Raw genomic sequence first — 22,169 nt, 5'->3', positions numbered from 1 at the left:
AATGCAGTCACTAAATATATTCCATGCAACAGTATATCTATTTGCAGTTTTCTTTATATACGCTTACAAGGAAGTCTTTCCCTTTTGTTGGCATTTAATCCAAACCTTTAAGTTAATGTTTTGCAAACTAAAATCTGCTGTTGCAGTTGAAGAAATCTGTGTTATTAAAAATAGTCTGGAAATACTTGAATGTTATGCCAAAAGGATGTGATCATTATGTATACTGTTATTTGTGTATGTTGGACCTTGAATCTGATAGCTGTTTCCTTGTTTTCAAAAATGTGAATTTATGGTTACAACACAAAATAGCTTTAGCCATATTTTCCACAAAATATATTAACCAAATCAATAGTACTTCTTTCCAAAGTATAAGAATGTCCAAATATTAATGTTCTTTGGATCAGCATGAGACAATTTGTGTAATCACAGAAACTATGGAGAATAACAAGTGCATGCAGATACCAAAAATTCAGTTTTGCATTTGGTTTCTGAAGCACTAAATTTCAGTTATCTTGCTTAATTTTCATTAAATCCCACAGGAATATATTTCTCTCCACTGGGCTTCTGAATGGACACTATTCCATCTAAAACTAACTCTGCCAGAAGCTATGGAAATATGGAGATAGATTGACAATAATGCAGAAGATTTATACCAAGAAATCTCCAGTAAATGCCAAGTGCTAGATTTGAAGATGTTAGTGCTTCACTTAAGCAGCTTGGAAAGAAATATATAATCACAGCTCCACTGGAAATATAAACATTTGCAGTGTCAATTTATGACTGCAGTAAACAATTTTGTTTTAAGGGTCAGTAGAGTTGTTTCGTACAGTCTTTGTGTAACAGTGTAAATGGGAGGTAGCATGTTAGCATTCTATTTTACATTTTTATTTCCTACATTATGGCTAAACTAAGAAAGAAATTTGCTGAGTTAGTCTAAATTATCAAGGAGTAAGATAAAAGTGACTATCTAGATTATTGCCTGATCATATGCGAATTAAGCGGAGGTCAAAGAAATTAAAGAGCTAATTTAAAAACAGAAAATACTGTTTAGATTTTAAAACAGAAAGTTCTGGCAACATCATTGGAAAGAGAAACAGATCAAAGACCTATATTGTCAGAACTCAGGATTTTGAGTCTTGGTAATGACACAAGTATGCAGGAAAGAAGTTCTACTGTGACAGATTAAACTTACTTACTGTATTACAGAAGGAGGCCATTCAAACTATCTGATCCATGCCAACTCCCTGCTGAGCAATCTCATAAGTACCATTCCTCCTCTTATTTCCTTATAGCCTGCAGATGATCCTCTCTCTCAAACCCATTAACTCACCTTTGATTCTTTTGCCATTTACCTACTAAAGGGCAATTTATAGGAGCCAATTAACCCACAAGCATATTTTTGATATGTGGGAGAAAACCAGAGCATCTGCCAGAAACCCAAGCACTCACAGGGAATACGTGTGAACTTTACATAGGCAGTACTGAGCTCAGGACTGAACACAGATTATCAGAGTCGCGAGTCAGCAGAACTAACTGCGGCACCACTGTGCTGCCCAGAGAGGCTTTATGTGAATTGGGCTGGAAAATTGGGTCCTGAAAATCATATAACTAGGGCTGTAAGTTAATACCATCTCAGTTATGGTAGTGGTAGGGAGTAGTATTGAATCAGGTAAGGGGAAATATAAAGATAATGGGAGGGTAACAATATAGTAAACAGAATGTGACAGGAAGGGACAAAACATATAAAGGTAATTGTGCAGTAACCAAGTAGGGGTAACGAAAAATAATAACATGTCGACATTGAACGTATGAAGTATTTATTTAAAAAGTAGATAAAATAGTGACACAAATAGAGTTAATCATGGTATTCCAAAGTATCTGATGCTTGTGAAGATGCAAAGAATGGAAAAGAAGGGTAGCTTTAATAATAAAGTATAACATGAGGATAGTAATGAAAATGAAGCTTTGTTCAGAAGATCAGAAATTTGCATTGAGATAGTGTGGGAATAACTAGGGGAAGAAAATGATGGTAAGAGGCCTATTAATAGTAGCAACAGTTATGGCAAAGTTTACATTTGTTACAAGTCTCCCACTATAGGCTCCTGTATCTTCTGCCTGATGGGAGACGGGAGAAGAGAGAATGACCTCGGGAGGCTGAGATGAAGACAGTTCGGTGGGTGACCTCACATTTATTCCACGTTACATTCCACCTGCACCCCCCCCCCCCCCAACTCACTGAGTGTGCTTGTGTCCTCTTGAAGCCCCATCACATCCGCCTCATAGCTTACGATCCCACTGGCTTTGGTATCACCAGCTGACTTGCAACATTTGATGCCTTCAGCCAGGTCGTTGATATAGATGATGGAGATCTGGGGCTCAAGCACCGATCCCTGCAGGGCTCACCAGTCACTGCCTGATGGCCTGAGGGAGGTCCATGTATTCCCACTCATTGCTTTCTGTCCAATAGCCAGTTCTCCATCTGTGTCATATCACCCCTCAAATTGTTGTAATCCTGTGTGAGCCCATCTCAAAAGCTTTCTGATAAGGTAAATACATCACATCCACTGGTTCCCCCTTATCTACTCTACTAATCAAATAACTCCAGTAGGTCGCACTTGGAGTATTGTGTTCAGTTTTGGTCGCTCTGCTATTGGAAAGATCTTAGTAACCCGGGGGGAGTGCAGAGGAGGTTTGCGGGGATGTTACCAGGACTTGAGGGACTGAGTTATGGAGAGAGGTTGAGCAGGTTGGGACTTGTTTCATTGCAGTGTGGGAGAATGAGGGGTGGTCTTACAGAGGTGTACGAGATCATGAGAGCCATAGGGTGAACGCACACATTCTTTTTCCTGGGGTTGGGGTATCAGGACCAAGAGGGCATAGGTTTGAGGTGAGAGGGAAGAGATTTAATAGGAAATTGAGGGGCAAATTTTTTGTACGAAGGGTGGTATCCATGTGGAATGAGCTGCCAGAGGAAGTGGTTGAGGCAGGTACAATAACAACTTTTAAAAGACAGTTGGACAGGTACATGGATAGGAAAGTTATGGGCCAAATGCTGGCAAATGGGACTAGCTTGGGATGAGGCATCTTGGTCAGCATGGACCACTTGGGCCGTAGGGCCTGTTTCCATGCTGTATGACTCTATGAACGCTATATCTCAAATGACCAAATGAGAAATAATGGGGGACTTGTATCAAGGGTTAAAGTTTACCATAACTATTAGAATAATCTTCATATAGATTGAGCAGGTTATACTGACAAACATAGTCGAAGGTGAGCCCATGGAGTACATTATTTGCCAGAAAAAACATTTTGTGGACCCAGCCTGGCTATAGGACATATTAGACTCTGTCATTTGCAATGAGAGAGGATTAATACTTCAGAGCAAAGAATTCTCTTCAAGAGTGATGACAGTACAGTAGAATTTTGCATTCAGTTTGATGGTGACATATATAAGACTAAATCTAGAGTCTTAAACTTAAATAAATAACTTAAATAATAATAGATATGACAGGTGGATCTATAATTCTCACATAATTCTTTATTGAGAAATAATAGCTCCATGGGAAAAGCAGTTCATCCATGGGTAAAGAAGTTAAGCATAATATCGGATTGAAAGTAAAGTGTGATAAAGTAGTAGGCCTGAGGACTGGGGTAATTTTTAGAAACCAGAAAAGGGTGACTAAAATTGGCAAAAAAAAATCATTAAAGAACATTTCTTAGAGCTTCCACGAGTATGTAAAAAGGAAGAGAGTAGCAAGAGTAAACATTGGCCTCTTAGATCCAGAAATGGGTGTATTCATATTGGGAAATAAGGAAACGGCAGAGATGTTAAACAAATATTTGTATTTGAAAAGACTGACAGCATGCCAAAAGAATGACCTAGTGGCAAAAGAGAATGAGGAACTTAAAGCAGCAGCTATCCCTACAGAAAAATTACTTGGGCAAACTAAAGAGACTAATGGTTGACAAATCCCCAAAATCCAATGGCCTGTAATCAAGATTTTTAAAACGGATATTGCACAATTATGGATGCATTGGTGGCCTTTTTCCAAAAGGAGGGTGAAAGAAATGGAACAGTGGGCCAATTAGCCTAACACCAGATGTCAGAAAATTGCAAGGATCTATTTTTAATAAAGTGATGACAGAACATTTAGAAAGACATAACAAGATTGGGTAGAGCCAGTATTGGATCTATCAAGAGAAGAGTGGTGTTTAACAAACATTACATTTATTTGAGGATTACCTAGCTGGGTAGATAAAGGGATCCAGTGAATGTAGTGTAATTGGATTTTTAAAAGACTTTTGATATGGTGCAACATAAAATTTACTGCACAAGATGAGGACTTACAGGGTTAAGGGTAACGTACAAGCATTGATAGAGAATTGTTTAACATGGAAAACAAGAAATAAGGTCAAACAGGTCATTTTTAAATTGGCAGGCTGTAACCTGGATTGCACTTTAAGGATGAAAGGGTTTCCATAAAGCCGGTGTTGTCTTATAAGGAAGATTGATCTGAATAGATTTGTATTCTCTGATTTAATGAAATGAGAGATAATCTCATTGAAACATAAAAGACTCTGAGTGTGCCCAATAAAGGTGGGCACTTTAAGAATGTTGCTTCTAGTGGGGAAATCTGGAACAAGAACTTAAGAGGCATGATTTCATGACAAGGGATTAGTCACCCAACACCAAGGTGTGGAGGAATTTCTTCTATGGTGTAAAAATTTCAAAGATTTACAATGTTCAGAGAACTGTGGATCCTGAGACATTATATTTTGGGCCAGAGTTTTTCAGTTTTAACTGATTTTAAAAACTAAAAGAGGATATTTTTTCCACAATAAATGTCTGCACCGGCAATAAATGTCAACAGTGCAGTTTGTTGCATGTGGGTTGCAAAATGCAGATATAGATGACTAATCTAATTGTGGATGTGGTAGTTGGTGGCTTAATGGTGATCTAAAGTTCTGGGAGACTAAGACTGTGGGCAGAAATAAGGTGAAAAACAAATAGTATGCATCATTATGTGAAAGAAAATGAAGATTTTGCCAAAGAAGTAATGAGATAAATCTTGAACCAGTGTGCATGCAGGTTGCATTCCTAGAAAACCATCTATATGGTGATTTTCCGTAATGTGAACCCCCCTTTCCCATTGAATCCCGTGTTATAAGTGGAGATGCATTCCTTTGGAATGTTTTTCTCTTGTATTAGGCCACTTTATCGGTAATGACAAAGTGACCCACTGCTGTTATTTTAACAGCTGAGGCCAACATTAGACCCAGAGGATAGACTGAGCTTGTGTGAAAGAATCATAAAATTTTGTCACGTTTTAGTTTTAGTCACTCAGTACTGTGGGGCAATAAGATTTGGATATGATGTCACTGTGTCAATTGGGTTGGCAGTCAGAGCAAAGTCCTTCTTTTGCCACACCTTCTCCAGTACAAGGACATGTGAACAGATGTCTCAGAGCACAGCAGCGCTGCTGTGCTCTTCACCTGCGAGGCATTTATTCTGATGTGCAAGGCTTGTGGATTAGGACAGTGTTTAGGAAGTGGGGGTATCAGGGAAAGGGATGGGGTTCAAGGATCAAGGTTCATTGGAGAAAGGTGGTGTAGAAGGAGTTCAGCTGGTATTGGATTAAACCATGGTGACTTCATGGAAAAGGCTGAGGGATTACTTTAAGGAGCTGGCCATAGCCAGTGCAGCTCCCCACAATATATTGCGTTGGAGAAATTCCTCACAGACGAAGAGCATGGCAGCACTGCACTCTGAGATGTCTGTTCACATGTCCTTGGATTGGAGAGGGGGTGGCAAAGGAGGGACTTAGTTGTTACTGGTAATCCAATAAGCATGGTGATGTCATATTCAATTCTTATTGCCCCACAATATTGAGTGACTAAAAATGACAGCTGACAAAATTTGTTGTTTCTTTCACAATTTGTGTTTATTGGTTTATTTTTTCCCACACATTCTGTAGGAGCAAATTTTATTCCGTATCTCAAATTTTTGGGTCGTGATTTGAGAATTCCGTAAGGGTGAATTTGTGTAACCCAAATAGCCATAACCCGGGGGTCGCCTGTACTGCTGAGTTGTCATTTCTTTCAAACCTGCCCATTGGATTTAAGAGCAGCTACATAGTGCGTCGCACACAAGATATGAAAAAAAAACTTTCTCAACCTCTGGAGCCGTGGGGATGTCACAAGCAGAAATTGTAATCAAAATGAAAAGAAAATATTTTAGAAGTGGATGTCATTCATGATTTATTTTGGATAGTGCAATTGGGGTCCATGTTGAATTAAGTGGATAGACCCTTTGGCAAGCTACTTGAAAAAAACAACTACAGCAGCAAGAACTCTGCTACATGTACATCAGTTACTTATCAAGTATCTGCCAGGTATTTTTGAAAATAGCATGCTATGCTTTGCAAGTATGGTGAATAATTTTTTAAAAAGTAAGAACTACTCTGAGATAAATGGAAACCCAGCTGTAAGTATTCTGTTTATGTTCTATGATGATAACAAAAATGGCAGAAATGCATCGAAAAATATTGAAGTTTGCAAGTGTATAATTTGCATTTTACCCAACATTGCTAGGAAAAATCTCAACATATTTAATAGGTTAAGCTGAAAGTTGATGCATTCTTTGACTGAAATAATTTAGTTTCTGTGCTTAATCAATTTTGCCAAACTCTACTAAAGACTGAAGAAAAACTAAACTAAGAATAAAAACTGGAAAAAAAACCTAAGCCTTAAGTGTACTCAAGGCTGGGGTAATGTATTTGTATTGTAGGGGAATCAAGGGTTAAAGGGATTAGACAGAAAAATGGAGTTGAGGCCAAAGACCAGAGCAGCCACAATTTTATTAAATAGTGGAGTAACCTTGAGGGGCCCAATGGCCCATTCCCTCTCCTGTATATAGTGTTTTTGTGAGAAAAAGAAAAGCAGAGATGCCAAGGAAACAAGCTCCCAGAACTGCTAAAGCACCTCACAAGGTCCTGCTGGAAGAGGTGAAGAAGACGAGAGAAATCCAATAGTCCAACATTGGAAAGAATGTGCTAAAACATAAAATCCACCAATTTGAAATGAGGTGCTTGAATTAGTCAACTCCAGACACATCACCCGCACTCTTTAGATTCAGGTTAAAAGCACTTTTATTTTATTGTTTTCTTAATATATCAGCACACTTGCTACTTTCCCCATCCCCATAAACAATGCTATCTAGGGTACCAGATAGACACTTGGGCCTAAGTGTCCCCATAGTAGAAGAAATGCTAAAGTTTGCAGCCGGTCCCTCAGAAACTCAGAAACCTGGCCACTCAAAACTCAGCTTTTCTAACGCCATTAGAGAAACATATATGGGAGAAGCAGAATAGGTGCTTAATTAGAAACATAAGCAATACTCAGCTGACATTGTAAGATCTGCAGAAGAATTTCTATTAATCAGTGGTGCTGTCACTATTTCAGATTGAAGTTGTAGAATCTATGCTGCCATTGAAACATAGGAACATGAATACCACTCAGCTTTTTCCAAGTAAACTGAGCAAAGCCATTTTCTCAGGTTGGGAAACAGATCATTAGGAATCATCAGATTAAAATTGTGTCCCGGTGATAGAAGAGCAATGCTAGAAGGAATTTCTTTTCATTGAATGCTGTTGAATTATGGAATCACTAATTCAAGGAAGATTTCATTAGTTTAGGGAAAAATGGGTAAACACTGATGCAGAGGAAGACACAGGGCAGCTCAAACTGACTTGTTCCCGCACAGGGCCAGCTTGAGAGAGAATGCCAAATGCTTTCTCCCATGCTGTAAAACTGTACAAAAATCCCAATAATGGTCTTGCTGTGGGTAAGTGGTACTTCAGCAGGAACATGAGAAAATTGTATGTTTGTCCAAAGTCCAGCTCAGATTCAATATCATGGTCACATAAATTTTGGCATTGACACGTTATCTGGACCTCTTCCGACATGCTTCCTTTTGTATGGCTAATTACCTGCTGAATTGAATTTATAGTCACCTATATTTAGGGTATGATCACTAATGATGAGCATAAATCACCATAGCTGCATCCTGAATGAATAATGGTAAAAACCAGCAATGATTAGTACAGCTGAAATACACTGCAGCACTCTTAAACAGTAGCAGTCTGATCTTTTTAACATTGATAGATACTTCTTACACACAATGCTGAATTTTTTTTAAAAATTCAATAATAGTTTTGAACATTATATTTTGTTGCAAATTAGAGGAGCTACAAATAAGTGCTTCATCTTTCAGTGCTATCCTGATTGTTGCTAATCCATTTGTGATGACACTTATAATGTGTTCTATTATAGGAAAAGGCATTGACAAAATCCTTGCAGAGGGGAGAAGATCCACAGTTTGATCAGGTAAGGAAAACAAAATCATTAATAAATGTTCAACACTTCTGTTTAATAATGAAGTGTTCTATCCTTTAACAATTAATAAATGTGTCATGGAGACACAAGAGACTGCAGATTCTGGAATCTGGAGCAACACACAATATGCTGGAGGAACTCAGCGGGTCAAACAGCATCTATGGATGGAAATGGACAGTTGACGTTTTGGGTCGAGACTTATTTGGCTCAGCAACCTGCTCCATCATTTAGTATGATCAAAACTGATCTTTGAACTGATCTTAATTTTCTTGCCCAATCTCCATACTCCTTGATTCCCTTAGAATACAATAATCATCATTCCCCATCTTGACTGATGTTCCTCTACTTTCTGGGATAGAGCATTCCAAAGATTCAAGGACTCCCAATGAAGAGATTTCTCCTAATTTCAGTTGTGAATACCTGTCCATTTATCCTGAGATCATGGTTCAAAGTCTAGAATTTCCAGTCACAGGTAGCAGTCTCTCAGTATCTACTCTGTTAAGCCTTCTCAGAATTTTAAGCAAATCAATAGACCACTTCTCAACCTCAAAATGCAGCTAACTTGAGAGAGAGTTTATTTTGTTGGGTACAGAGGACTTGGGTATTTGGATGAGTGACACATCATGTGAAAAGAGATCATGTATAATGATGCAACCAAAGGGGTAGCATGAATACTGTTTGGTCAGTTTTTATGAAGGGAAAAAGGGAAGAAGGGAATGCTGTGAAATCAGAAGGACAGAGGGTGAGGTGGCTGGAGAATATAATTAACGTCACTGAGAAGAGGAATTATTCTCTGCAAAGGCTGAAAAGAAAAGTGCTGAGCTCACTGAAAATTGCAGAGATAGGTGAAAGGCAGTAAAGAATGAAGATCTTAAGAGGAGAGTAGGGCAACATGAGATGTTAGTAGGCGGAAAAGGAACAAAAGTGAGAAATGCGTGAGTATAATATCTTTCGTATCTATTCTGGAATATTCCAAAGTGCTTAACATGGTGTTTTATATGGTGCCTTTCACATTTGTTTCAGAATGTCCTGTAGTGCTTTACAGTTCGTAAAGTACTTTCATTATATAATCAGTGTTGTAATATAGGAAACAGCAGCCAATTTTCACACAACAGGCTCCCATGTACAGCAGTGTAATGGTGACTAGATCATCTGTTTATGAAATGCTGATGGAGAGGTAAATGTTGACCAGGACATCAGGCTTTGTCTCATAGTTCCAGCAATCTTGAGCTCTGGTGCTGTCTGTGGAGTTTGCACATTCTCTCTGTGACCACATGGGTTTCCCCATGTGCTCCAGTTTCATCTCACACCCTTAAAGCGGGTTCATCTGTTACCATAAATTACCACACGTTAGATGTGGCAGAAGCAGGGGGAGTTAATGCTCATGTAAGAGAGAATAGATTACAGAGAAATAGTGGGGAATACAATTGATAGGATTGCATAGACATGATGAGCCAAATGGCAGCCTCCTGTGTCATATGAGAAACTACTCCCCTACTCTTCTTAAATAATTCTTTGCAATGTTTTAAGGCTATCTGAGTGAACAGCTAAGGCCTTGGTTTAAGACCTCATATAAAAGATGACATCTCTGTAACATAGCGCACCTTTGGTACTGCACTGGAGTATCAGCCTGGATTTTTGTATTTTAGTCTCTGGACTGGCATTTGAACCTTTAACCTTCTAAATGAGGCATGGACGACATAAAAAGTAGGAAGAAAGCCATGTGATTGAGGCCACAGAAATCATGGTGTTTTTGGTGGTCTATAAAGGCTTCAGTAATAGCAGGGTGTTACCACCCGTGAAGCAAGTTTCTGTTAAAGCCTAGATGTAAATGCAGTAATCCACAAGTTACAAATAACAAAGATCTTGCTGGCGAGGAAATAGGCACTCTGGAGGAAATAGAGTGCTGGTGACTTATTGATCTGCTGAAAGAGCCCAAGGGGGCAGTTGTGAATGAGATGAATGGGAAGGAAAGCGGATAATGTGATCAATACACAGCAGACCCACTTAAGGAAAAACGCTGGTGCAAGGAAACGGGAAGAGATTAAAGAGATAACAATGGAGGTCTTGATGAGTCCTTTAGGGAACTTCCCTAATGTTGACTGGGACTGCCAGTGTGCTAAGGGATTAGACAGGGCTGAATTTGTTAAGCATGTCCAGGAAAGTTTTCTCAAGCAATACGTAGATAGTCGCAACTGCCCCCTTGGACTCTTTCAACATATCAATAAGTCACCAGCACTCTCTTTCCTCCAGAGTGCCTATTTCCTCACAAACAAGAGCTTTGTTATTTGTAACCTATGGATTATTGCATTTGCATCTGGGCTTTAACAGAAATTTGCTTCACAGGTGATAACACCCTGCTATTACTGAAGCCTTTCCACTGGAAAGTACCTTCTGCTATATAGTCCACCAAAAACACCAACAGTGATTTGTTTGGCCTCAATCACATGGTTTTCTCCCTACTCCTTTTGTCAGAGGGGTGCTCCTGTGCCACGCGCCAGTGAGGGTAAGAATAGGAAGATATGGCAGATGAATGCATGGCTGAAGAGTTGGTGCAGAGGGCAGAGTTTCAGATTTTTGGATCACTGGGATCTCTTCTGGGGAAGGTATGACCTGTACAAAAGAGACAGGTTACACCTGAACTCGAGGAACCAATGTCCTTGTAAGCAGGTTTGCTACAGCTGTTGGGGAGGGTTTAAACTAGGTTGGCAGTGGGGTGGGAACCAGAGTATCAGATGATGGAGCAGTTGGTGTAAAGGTAGATGCATTATGCGGAGAGACTGAGGAAGGGTAAACAGTGGATAGGTCATAAACACAGTCAGTTGGATGGGTTGAAATGTCTTTACTTTAATGCGAAAAGTATTAAGAATAAGTATTAAGAACTCAGAGTATGGATCAGTAGGTGGAATTATGATGTTGTGGCCATTACAGAGACTTGTCTGTCGCAAGAGCAGGATTGGCTGCTTGATGTTCTGGGGTTTAAATGTTTCAAAAGGGATAGGGAAGGAGGTAAAAGAAAGGGGGTGAGTGGCATTGCTAATCAGGAATAGTATCACAGCTGCAGAAAGGGAGGACATCATAGAGGGATTGTCTACTGAGTCAGTGTGGGCAGAAGTTAGAAACAGGAAGGGAGTATTCTATAGGCCCCTCAATAGTCACCAGGACACTGAGGAACAGATAAGTAGGCAGATTTTGGAAAGGTGCAGAAATAACAGGGTTATTGTCGTGGGAGACTTCAACTTCCCTAATATTGATTGGCACCTCCTTAGTGCAAAAGGTTTAGATGGGGCAGAATTTATTAGGTGTGTCCAGGAAGGATTCCTGACACAGTATGTGGACAGGCGGAGTAGAGGGAGCCCATACTGGATCTAGTACCAGACAATGAACCTGGTCATGTGACAGACCTCTCAGTGGGCAAGCATTTCGGAGATGGTGACCACAGCTCTCTGACCTTTAGCATAGCCACGGACAAGGATATGAGCAGATGATATGGGAAAGTATTTAATTGGGGGAGGGCTAGTTACAATGGTATTGGGCAGGATCTTGGGAGCGTGAATTGGGAACAGATATTCTCAGAGAAATGTGGAGGCTGCTTAGGGATCACTTGCATAGAATTCTGGATAGGTTTGTCTCACTGATACAGGGAAAGGATGGTAGGGTAAAGGAACCACAGTTGACAAGAGAGGTGAAATATTTAGATAAGAGGATGAAGGAAGCATACTTGAGCTTTAGGAAACAAAAATCAGGCAGGGCTCTTGAAAATTATAAGGTAGCCAGGAAGGAGCTTAAGAAGGGACTTAGGAGAGCTGGAAGGGGACATGAGAAGGCCTTAGCGAGTAGAATTAAGGAAAATCCAAAGGTGTTCTATACGTATGTGAGGAACAGGAGGATGACTAGAGTGAGGTTAGGACCGCTTAGGGATAAAGAGAGAAAAATGTGCCTGGAGGCGGAGGAGGTAGGGGAGGTCCTTAATGAATACTTTGCTTCATTGTTCACTAGAGAGTGAGACTTTGACGAATGTGAGGTCAGCATAGAACAGGCTAATGTGCTGGAGCATGTTGAGGTTAAGAAAGAAGTAGTGTTGAAGCTTCTGAAAAACGTTAGGATAGATAAGTCCCCAGGACCGGACAGGATCTACCCCAGGTTACTACGGGAGGTGAGGGAAGAGATTGCTGAGGCGTTGACGATGACATTTGCATCTTCTCTGGCTACAGGAGTGGTACCAGAGGATTGGAGGATGGCTAATGTTTTTCCCTTGTTTAAGAAAGGTAATAGTGATAATCCTGGGAATTATAGCCCAGTGAGTCTTACATCAGTGGTGGACGAGCTATTGGAGAGGATTCTTAGGGACAGGATTTACGAGCATTTGCAGAAGCATAGTCTTATTAGGGATAGTCAGCATGGCATTGTGAGGGGCAGGTCGTGCCTCACGAGCCTAACTGAGTTTTTCAAGGAGGTGACAAAACAAACAGATGAAGGTAGAGTGGTGGATGTGGTGTATGTGGACTTTACTAAAGCGTTTGACAAGGTTCCCCATGGTAGGCTCGTCCAGAAAGTCATGAGGCATGAGATCTGTGGAGACTTGGCTGCGTGGATTCAGAATTGGCTTGCCCACAGAAGGCAGAGGGCGGTAGTATATGGAGAATAATTTGCCTGGAGGTCGGTGACTAGTGGTGTTCCACAGGGATCTGTTCTGGGACCCCTACTCTTTATGATTTTTATAAATGACAGATGAGGAAGTGGAGGGATGGGTTAGTAAGTTTGCGGATGACACAAAGGTTGTAAGGGTTGTGGATAATGTAGAAGGTTGTTGACGGTTACAACAGGATATAGACAGACAGGTTGCAGAGTTGGGCGGAGAAGTGGCAGATGGAGTTCAATCCAGAAAAGTATGAAGTGTTAAACTTTGGAAGAAGAAACATTAAGGTGGAGTACAAGGTTAATGGTAGGATTCTGAGCAGTGTGCAGGAACAGAGGGATCTTGGGGTCCAAGTCCATAGATACCTCAAAGTTGCTGTGCAACTTGATAGGGTGGTTAAGAAGGCATATGGTGTGCTGGCATTCATTAGTTGGGGGATTCAGTTCAAGAGCTGTGAGGTAATGTTGCAGCTCTATAAAACTCTGGTTAGACCACACTTGGAGTATTGTATTCAGTTCTGGTCACCTCGTTATAGGAAGGATATGGAAGCTTTAGCGAGGGTGCAGAGGAGATTTACCAGGATGCTGCCTGGATTAGAGAATACGCTTTGAGGAAAGGTTGAGTGAACTAGGGCTTTTCTCTTTGGAACAACGCAGGATGAGAGGCGACTTGATAGAGGTGTATAAGATTATGAGGGGCGTAGGTAGAGTGGACAGCCAGTACCTTTTCCCCAGGGCGGTAATAGCAAATACCAGAGGATATTTGTTTAAGGTCAGAGGAGGAATGTTCAGGGGAAATGTCACAGATAGGTTCTTTACATAGAGTGGTGGGTGCCTGGAATGTAGCTACAGGGATGGTTGTAGAGGCTGATACAATAGGCACATTTAAAAGGCTCTTAGATAGGCACATGGAAGGGTGGTAGTGGAGGGTTTTTTGGATTGGAGGACTGTGACCAGTGGTGTGCGACAGGGATCGGTGCTGGGTCTTCTGCTGTTTGTCATAGATATTAGCAGTTCGGATGAGAATACAAGAGGCATGATTAGTTGTCTTGTGGATGACACTAAAATCGGTGGTATGGTGGACCGTGAAGAAGGTTGTCTAAGGTTACGATAGGATCCAGATCAACTGGGAAAGTTGGCAAAGGAATGGCAGATGGAATTTAACTCAGACAAGTCTGAAGTGATGCATTTTGGGAAGTTAAGCCAGGGCAGGACTTGCACTGTAAATGACAGGCCCCTGGGTAGTGTTGTAGAACAGAGAGGCCCAGGTGTAACAAATACGTAGTTCCCTGAAAGTGGTGACACAGGTAGACAAAGTGGTGAAGAAAGCATATTGGCATGCTTGCCTTCATCAGATAGGGCATTGAGTACAAGAGTTAAGACGTCATGTTAAAATTGTGTAGGATGTTGGTGAGACCACACTTGGAGAGGAGGGGAGTCTAAAACTAGAGGGCATAGGTTTAAGGTGAGCTGGGAAAGATTTAGAGGGGACTTGAGAGACCAGTTTTTCACACAGGGTTATGGGTATATGGAACAAGCTGTCAGAAGAAATGGTAGAGGTGGGTACAATTACAATGTTTCAAAGACATTTGGACAGGTTCACAGATAGGAAAGATTTGAAGGAATATGGGCCAAATGCAGGCAAATGGGACAAGCTCAGGAAGACACCTTGGTCGGCGTGGACAAGTTAGGCAGAAGGGCCTGTTTCTATGCTGAATAACTCTTTGACTCTAACTATGACTATGTAAAAATGATGAATGAATACAGAAGGTTCTAATCTGAAGGGGATTTAAGTCTATTAGAGTAGCAAGACTGTAGGTGATTGGTTGGGGCCTGGATTAAAATGCCAAAAGGGAAGAAATGGCAAAGGGACAAAAAAAAGAATAATGATAGAAAAGCATGAGGAAGCAAAAAAGGAGAAATGGTAATGGCTCAAGTATAGAACTCAGCCAAATACAGTATATAATCAATGGACACCGAACAGTTCCTATCTGCCCACGCTTAGATTTCCTGGATGCTGTGGGCTAAAGCTGACCCTCCTGACAGGCATCCAGTGAGGCAGTGCAGGCTGCATACTGCCAGGAGACCGAATGCCCAAACAGTCTTTGATAATCATTAAATGTCTCTGATAGAGGCATTTAGGAATATTAAAAAGGATTTAAATAATTAATCAAATAAAAATACTTAAATTTACTTATTCCTGTTATATTAATATTTAAAATATTAGTACAGTAACAAATAATTGAAAATCTTAAAGAAAATAAGTAAAATATTTTCCTTTTCCACAAAGTTGGCAATGGAATTACTCCTCCTTGACATATTGGTCAGTACTAGAAAACGGTTAACCAAACTTAAAAAGGGCCAAAGGTAGAAATAATTTCTGTCAAAAAGTTGCTTTTAAAATGCAATTTTGTAACTAGATATATTAAATTTAAAGCATAATAAATATTAACATAATGTTGGGGATCCTAAGAGCAATTATCAACAATTAATAACTGCTAATATAATTTATTATTCAGAGTTTTAAAGTATACAGAAGTTTCTTGGGAATGACAATTTTTAAAAATCTGAATCAGACAACTACTACGTTAAAATCCAAATGGCAGTTTTATTCATTTGAATCTTGCAGTATAGTAAAATCATTGATTTTAAAACTATAAATCCTATGTGTGGTTAACTGTCAAGAAGCAAACCTTCATCAGTTTATTTATACTAGTGTGCGCCAGTAAAAATAGCACAGTGTTTCATTTGAACAGACAAGTGTATTTTCATGCTGCAAGTCCAAGGTCAAAACAACCAGACATATGAGTACACTGAAGTGATAGCTACCAACTGTATGAAGTTCATTTATAATGAAAGAAAATGAGCTTTCATTGCAATAAGACCATATTTACACACACATTTAATCTGCTCCAACTATAACACAGAATTGGGATTTATCTTGCCACTGGCTTAAAAGCTGATGTGAATAAGGCTTGTAATTCACAGACTGCCCAGACTCTCCTCCCTTCCTGTTATAAGTATGAAACCCTTGTAGGGTCCACCCTTCCTGCTTTGACATGAAGGAATGATTAAAAAAAATGTAATGACAGACAAAATCTTCCATTACAATGTGTCTTTGTAGCAATACACAGAGCCAAAAAATGAGTATTTTGTCTATCAACTGAATGATGCTATTATCTAATTATGATGTGGCATTTTGTTATTTTTGGTTCAAATAAAGACACAGTCAAAAATGGGGAGGAATTAGTTTCAATCACTTTCCAGCTTGAAGTAGGCAAAAGTATTTGGAGCTTGTGCCCAAAAATGGAAGCCTAAATCTGGTTCCAAATTTTGCCTAAATTGTCAATTTCCTGATACAGAGAAGTTACTGAAACCATTCAGATGCTTCAATGTGCTATCAGGGTCTTCACAAAACTGGCCAGCCAGGATGCCAAAACAACAATCACTGGTGATGGGTGATGTGGAGGAGAAATATAAGGGGGTCACTATGAGGCAGGATCAACACACAATACCAAGATAAGTAGGAGAAAGCTAAAATTTACATGTTCTGCAAAGACATCGTAAACTGAACAAAATATGCATGGCAATGATCAACCTGCATCTTTTACAAATTTGGTACTGTGTGTTCCTCCTCTTATTTCTGTATTCAAGAAATCAAATGCTCGTTTTCCACATCTGCTTATGATACTTAGTACTCAGTGTATGTAAATCTGGTGGTTGATGCCTGGAAATAATTTTCCACATCATAAATACAAGCAGAGCAAACTATTCATTTCTGCAGACTGGCTAGGCACCCACAGATGCAAGGAGCCACATGGCAATCCTTCACTTTTATAAGATGCTTTACATATGACTAAGAGGTGCCATGTTCATATTAAGTTGTCTGGCAAATTAACATGGATATCTAGGCATTCTTTCCTTGTGTTCTTGTGGATGAGTTCAAAAATTTTGAGACACCTTGCTGCAGAAATCACTGAATATGGTCATGCAACAGCCATTTCTTATGTGCTAAGCAATCTTAAGGCTTCAAAATGATAAACAGGAAGTGCACACTAATGGTTGGTGGAAAGAGTGGTGCTCATCATATGGGTTGTCCAAAACTCATTGCCCATGCCTCAAGCAGGCATTCAGCACTTTGTAACCCCCAGTTCAAAATGAATTTACCCCTTAGCAACTGGCCTCCCAGCTTCGCAAAACCAGCTGTCAGACCACAGCCAACAAGGTAAGTTTTTAAAATATCCTTTCCTGAATGTGGAGCAAAGAAAACTATGAATGCACTCCACAAGTCCCACCAGGTTATTGATTCCTTGCCACCAATCTCGCCCTTGTCTCCACAAAGCAATGGCTAACAATTCTCTCCCCAAACTTAACAAAATTTAGGTGATAAGGATAGACAATACTGGAAACACTCACCAGGTCAGGTTACATTTTCTGTTTTCATTTCAGATTTACATCTGCAAATTTTTGCTTTTGTATTTAATGTGTTAGTGATGTTCTGGGTTAAATGTTGAATTTTCAAAAAGTGTTTAGGGTCATGTAAACTTAGCGACTCAGCTAAAAGCTGGCATCCTCTATAATTCAGTACTCCCTCAGTTTACCTTTTCAGGCAGCTCCTCAGATCGAGGATGACTTGCTTCCACTCTAGTTTTATGGGTTCAGAAATGAGGCCACTGTGGGAACCACAGATTCCTCCACAAAGGGACAGGTGGTTGATATGGCAGGTGGATAGGTGGTGTGCTCCTTCTGCCACTGACACAGGCCTTCTATGTGCTTTTGATGCATGGTCTCAATGTTTCTATTAACTTGAAGTTCCCAGGAATCAGTGCATTTTTTCTAAGAAGCTTTGAATACATTCTTGAATCTTTTTCTCTCTCTGGTAATCTCTTGCAGTAGGGCTCAGAATAGAATATCTGCTTAAGGAATCTGGTGCCAGGCATTCAAATGAGGTGTACATTCCAGCATTGCAAACTAACTAAGGCCTCAGTGGTGGGGATGTTGGTCCAGGAGATGATGCTGATATTGGTTCGCTTATCCTTGCAGTGAATTTAGAGGTTTATTTCGCAGACAGTATTGGTGGTATTTTGAGCTGCCAGCTATAGATAGTCCCGGACTCAGAAGCATATAATAGCAAAGGGATCACTGCTGTATGATGGACCATGAGTTTTATGCCAAGGTCTTCAACTACCCTTTTCTTTCATTGACCAAATGTTGTTCTGATATGTTGAAGAGCAATCATGAATTTCATCATCAATATCTGCCATTGCTGAGAGGTGCCTCCTGTGTAAAGGGAGAGAGTCAGTATTTTGCACTATATTATTATGAACCTCTATTGCTGGAGGGCAGTGTGGTGCAGCAGGGATGGTAGAGGACCATGGTCTTGTGAATGTTGAGCGTAAGGCCCATCCTCATATGCTTTGGCCTCTGAGTATGACAAATGCAAGTGTTGTTTGCGTACTGCAGTTTGACTACTGGTGTTTGAGTGAACTTGGTTCTGAAGTGTAGTTGCCTTATGTTGAACAGTTTCCCATTAGTTCAGAAGATAAATTCCACTCCAATGATAGAAGAAGTTTGTTGAAGGTGAAGTGCAACATTGTGGTGAGAAAGATTCAGAAAAGAGTTAAGGCAATTATCCAATGTTAATTAACACCAATCTTCACTGAAATAGATTCTAATCTCATGGCTTGCATGCTTTTATGGAGCAAAGGTAAGATGGAGACACATTCCTGTACAGCTCTTGGCTCAAACTTCAACAATTAAAGTAAGTTTTAAGGACCATCTTAAGTGAAAGGAGTAACAGGATTTAAGGGACTTAATATGTGAATTTAAAATTTGATGCATTGTTATACTAAGATTTGATGTGAGCCCAGGTGTAATGATTGACTGGGGGTGGTATAAGTCAGGGAGCAGTCAGCAGAGGCTTGAATAAGCTGAAGAGCAGAAGGTGGGTAGACTATGGACCAATGAACTAGTCAGGTTTGTAATGGTGAAAGCATGGATGAATCAGAATTGGCAGATTACAAAGTGGAAAGGGACAATTTTAATGTTGGAGTGGAATAACCATCTGACATAAAGGTAATGGCACTACCACTGAGCCAAACCAACAGTTGACTTTGATTGATATGTAACTTATTTTTTGCGAAACTAGTAAGGTATTTAACTGTGTATAATCTTTCATCTATTGTACTTTTCTCTCCCAGTTGATCAGCTCAATGAGTTCACTTGCAGAATACTGTCTTCCTTCTGTTCTCCGAACACTGTTTGATTGGTATAAAAGACAAAACGGCATAGAAGATGAGTCCCATGAGTATCGGCCCAGGACAAGCACAAAGTCAAAAGGGTAATTTATTTTAATAATTATTTGCATTTGTTCAGGTTGTCTTATGGGTTTCATTCCCCTGTTGCTTGTTCAGGAACTTGGTCACCTAAAACTTTGGATTGTTTATTGAATCAAAGTACCCAATTTGAAAGGAAGGTCAGTGTCACAGATTTGAGGATAAAACTGTGCAGACAAGAAATGTCTTTGCTACTTTTTAATTGCATTAAAACAGCATTGTTTGTCACTCTAATGTTATTTTTAAAAGAAACCCATAAAGATCACCATCGTCAAAACAGTGTCATTGGGTTTTCTTGTGTAAAACTGTAGTGTATGAATGCTGCACTTTGAGAAAACCTGCAGTGGCTATGTGCACTGTGCCTTCTCCAGTAGTCTCAGGAAAAATAGATGAAATCTTCTTGCCTTGAATATGGAGCAGGTGTCTTCTAATTGTTTTTCTAATTTTCATTTTAATTAGGAAAGGAAAGATTTGCATTTATATAGCACCTTTCACATTCTCAGAATATCAAAAAGCAGTTCAAAGCTATGAGTTAATTACTTTTAAAGTGTGGTCTCTGCTGTTATGTATGTTAATGTGATACTAATTCACACATAAAATCCCTCTCCCCCCGCTCTCAGGAAATAATAACATAAATGGTCATTTAATCTGTTTTGGTGTTAATGGCTATTACAACAACAACAAAAAACTCCATGTAAAATTCCATTCCTACTTTTCAAATACCGCCACAATATATCTTATGTCCATCTGAACAGGCAGATTTGAATCTTGTTTTGACACCTTATCTAAGGATGATACCTCCTATATGGAGCAAATCCTCAATATTGGATTGGAATGTCACACTAGAATAGGCTCTCATCAAAGAGCTGGACTTGATGCCATGACCCTCTCACTTAAAGGAAAATGTACCGTTATTGACCCCCAAATGGGTCCATCGTGTTCTCATCCTTGGGAAATGTCTCTATCTTTTGCAAATACCTTTATTTCTTTATTCTAATTACTGAGAAAAGTAACAAAGAAATTTGAGAATGGTATGTAATCTGTTCTAAGGAATGAATGCTAAACAGGTAAATTTTAAATTTTGAATGTTGTACATATGCATTTAATAAACTGATATATATTGACATAAACTCGTATGTCATTAGATAATTCATTTAATTACAAAATGGTTTTAACTTTTGTTGTTTCAGAGATGAACAACAAAGGGATTATCTCTTGGAGAGAAGGGATCTAGCAATTGATTTTATTTTTTCTTTAGTATTAATTGAAGTTTTAAAACAGGTAAGCAACTATTTCCTATTTTGTGTGTGGTTGTATCTGTTGATGTGTCCAGTGTTGCCTTACTTTCCAATATGTTTTACATTCAAAACTCGTATGTCAACTGTAAATTGTCTCCATTATAATGACTCTGATTTTGTTACAGTCATTTAAGTTATAATTCAGAAGTGCGATGATGCTTTCCTAATTCATTATTATCCAATAATTTATTTCCTTTGAATACTGTGTTCCAACAATGGAGATCAGAAACTGGAACACTCTTATACATATAGGAAGGGAATTCCCATAGCAAAGCAACGTGTGACATTGATTAGAATAACATCAGCCATGCAAATTTTAACTTGCATCAACATAAGTGTAAAGTAGGGAGAGCACACAAACCATCTATAGCCTCAAATTCAGCATCTGGGCTCACTGAGGATGGTCTTGATGAAGCCCAGGCTGCATGGACATTGCTCCTCAGGGAGGTTACAATTGCAAGGCCCATCTCACATTTATGCTACCACTTAATTCAGCTAAGAAATTGTAGGTCCAAAATGGGGGCTCTTCTTCACTCCTCAGGTTTTTGTAGATCTATCGAGTGGTAACAGACCATTTGGGAGAAGCAGGTTTCAGAGGCAGGATATCTTGCCAGTCGATCAAAAAAATTTCAGTTAATTTCAGTGGCATCATGGAGGATCATAAGCCCTCTAGCTCCAACAGCAATATAAAGAAAAAAATCACCCTTTCCTGAGGACATGAATAAGTTGCTGAGCATCTGGAGCAACTAAGCCCAATATGGAAATTCTGCTCATTTATTATGAAAACTGTAATCAGAATCCTACAACCTCTGTAGAATCCAGATTTACATATTTAAACAGTTTTCCACTAGTTTTGGTTTGGAGGGCTGGGTATTCATTTCGGGACCTTCCTAAAAATTAAATTAGTAGGCCTTAAACATTAAAGGGGATTAAAAGGCTCCTACCCAATTTGTCTTGCCAGTTAATAGTTTGCCAGGCTAGAAGTGGGTAAATGAAAATCATCTGCAATATCTTCTGTTTAACTAGATTAAATTGTACTTTTTTTTTCCTTTCAGATTTCACTTCATCCTGTACCAGACAACTTGGTCCATGAAGTTATTAATTTAGCATTCAAGCACTTTAAATATAAAGAGGGGTAAAACACATACATTTTCATTATTAGCTTTATTGACTTTTTTAAAAATACGTTTATTATTCACCTTAAATTATTCTCATTTCTATTTGTTTAGTTACCTTGGTCCCAACACTGGAAATATGCATATAATAGCTGATTTGTATGCAGAAGTAATTGGTGTCCTGGCACAATCAAAGTGAGTACAGCATTACTTTTTATAGTGGATAATGAATTTTGGATATGCCATTGTGGATAAGGATTATTCACATATATCTTAAGAGTTGTATAACACAGTAACCGCAATGCCTTCACAAAATCAGCTAGAAATTTCTTCAGAGCTGCTATCACTCTACTATTCTGTCTCTACTGGAGGTGCAGCATAAAAATCAA

The 22,169-nt window shown here is 39.4% G+C and overlaps 1 protein-coding gene across 3 annotated transcripts in view; it reads left to right on the top strand.

The window, feature by feature from the left end:
• LOC127575757 (protein furry homolog) overlaps nt 1–22,169 on the top strand; it is a 230,122-nt gene that overhangs the window by 44,595 nt on the left and 163,358 nt on the right. For all 3 annotated transcript variants that reach the window (XM_052025806.1, XM_052025805.1, XM_052025807.1), the window contains exons 3-7: nt 8,332–8,385; nt 19,233–19,372; nt 20,558–20,648; nt 21,721–21,800; nt 21,895–21,975. In XM_052025806.1, the coding sequence (XP_051881766.1) occupies nt 8,332–8,385; nt 19,233–19,372; nt 20,558–20,648; nt 21,721–21,800; nt 21,895–21,975 (446 nt within the window). The remainder of the gene's footprint in view (nt 1–8,331; nt 8,386–19,232; nt 19,373–20,557; nt 20,649–21,720; nt 21,801–21,894; nt 21,976–22,169) is intronic.

This window comes from Pristis pectinata, chromosome 11 (genome assembly GCF_009764475.1).
Source record: "Pristis pectinata isolate sPriPec2 chromosome 11, sPriPec2.1.pri, whole genome shotgun sequence".
NCBI lineage: Eukaryota > Metazoa > Chordata > Chondrichthyes > Rhinopristiformes > Pristidae > Pristis > Pristis pectinata.
Note: the sequence above shows the minus strand (reverse complement) of the source record. Positions and strands in the feature narration are given on the sequence as shown.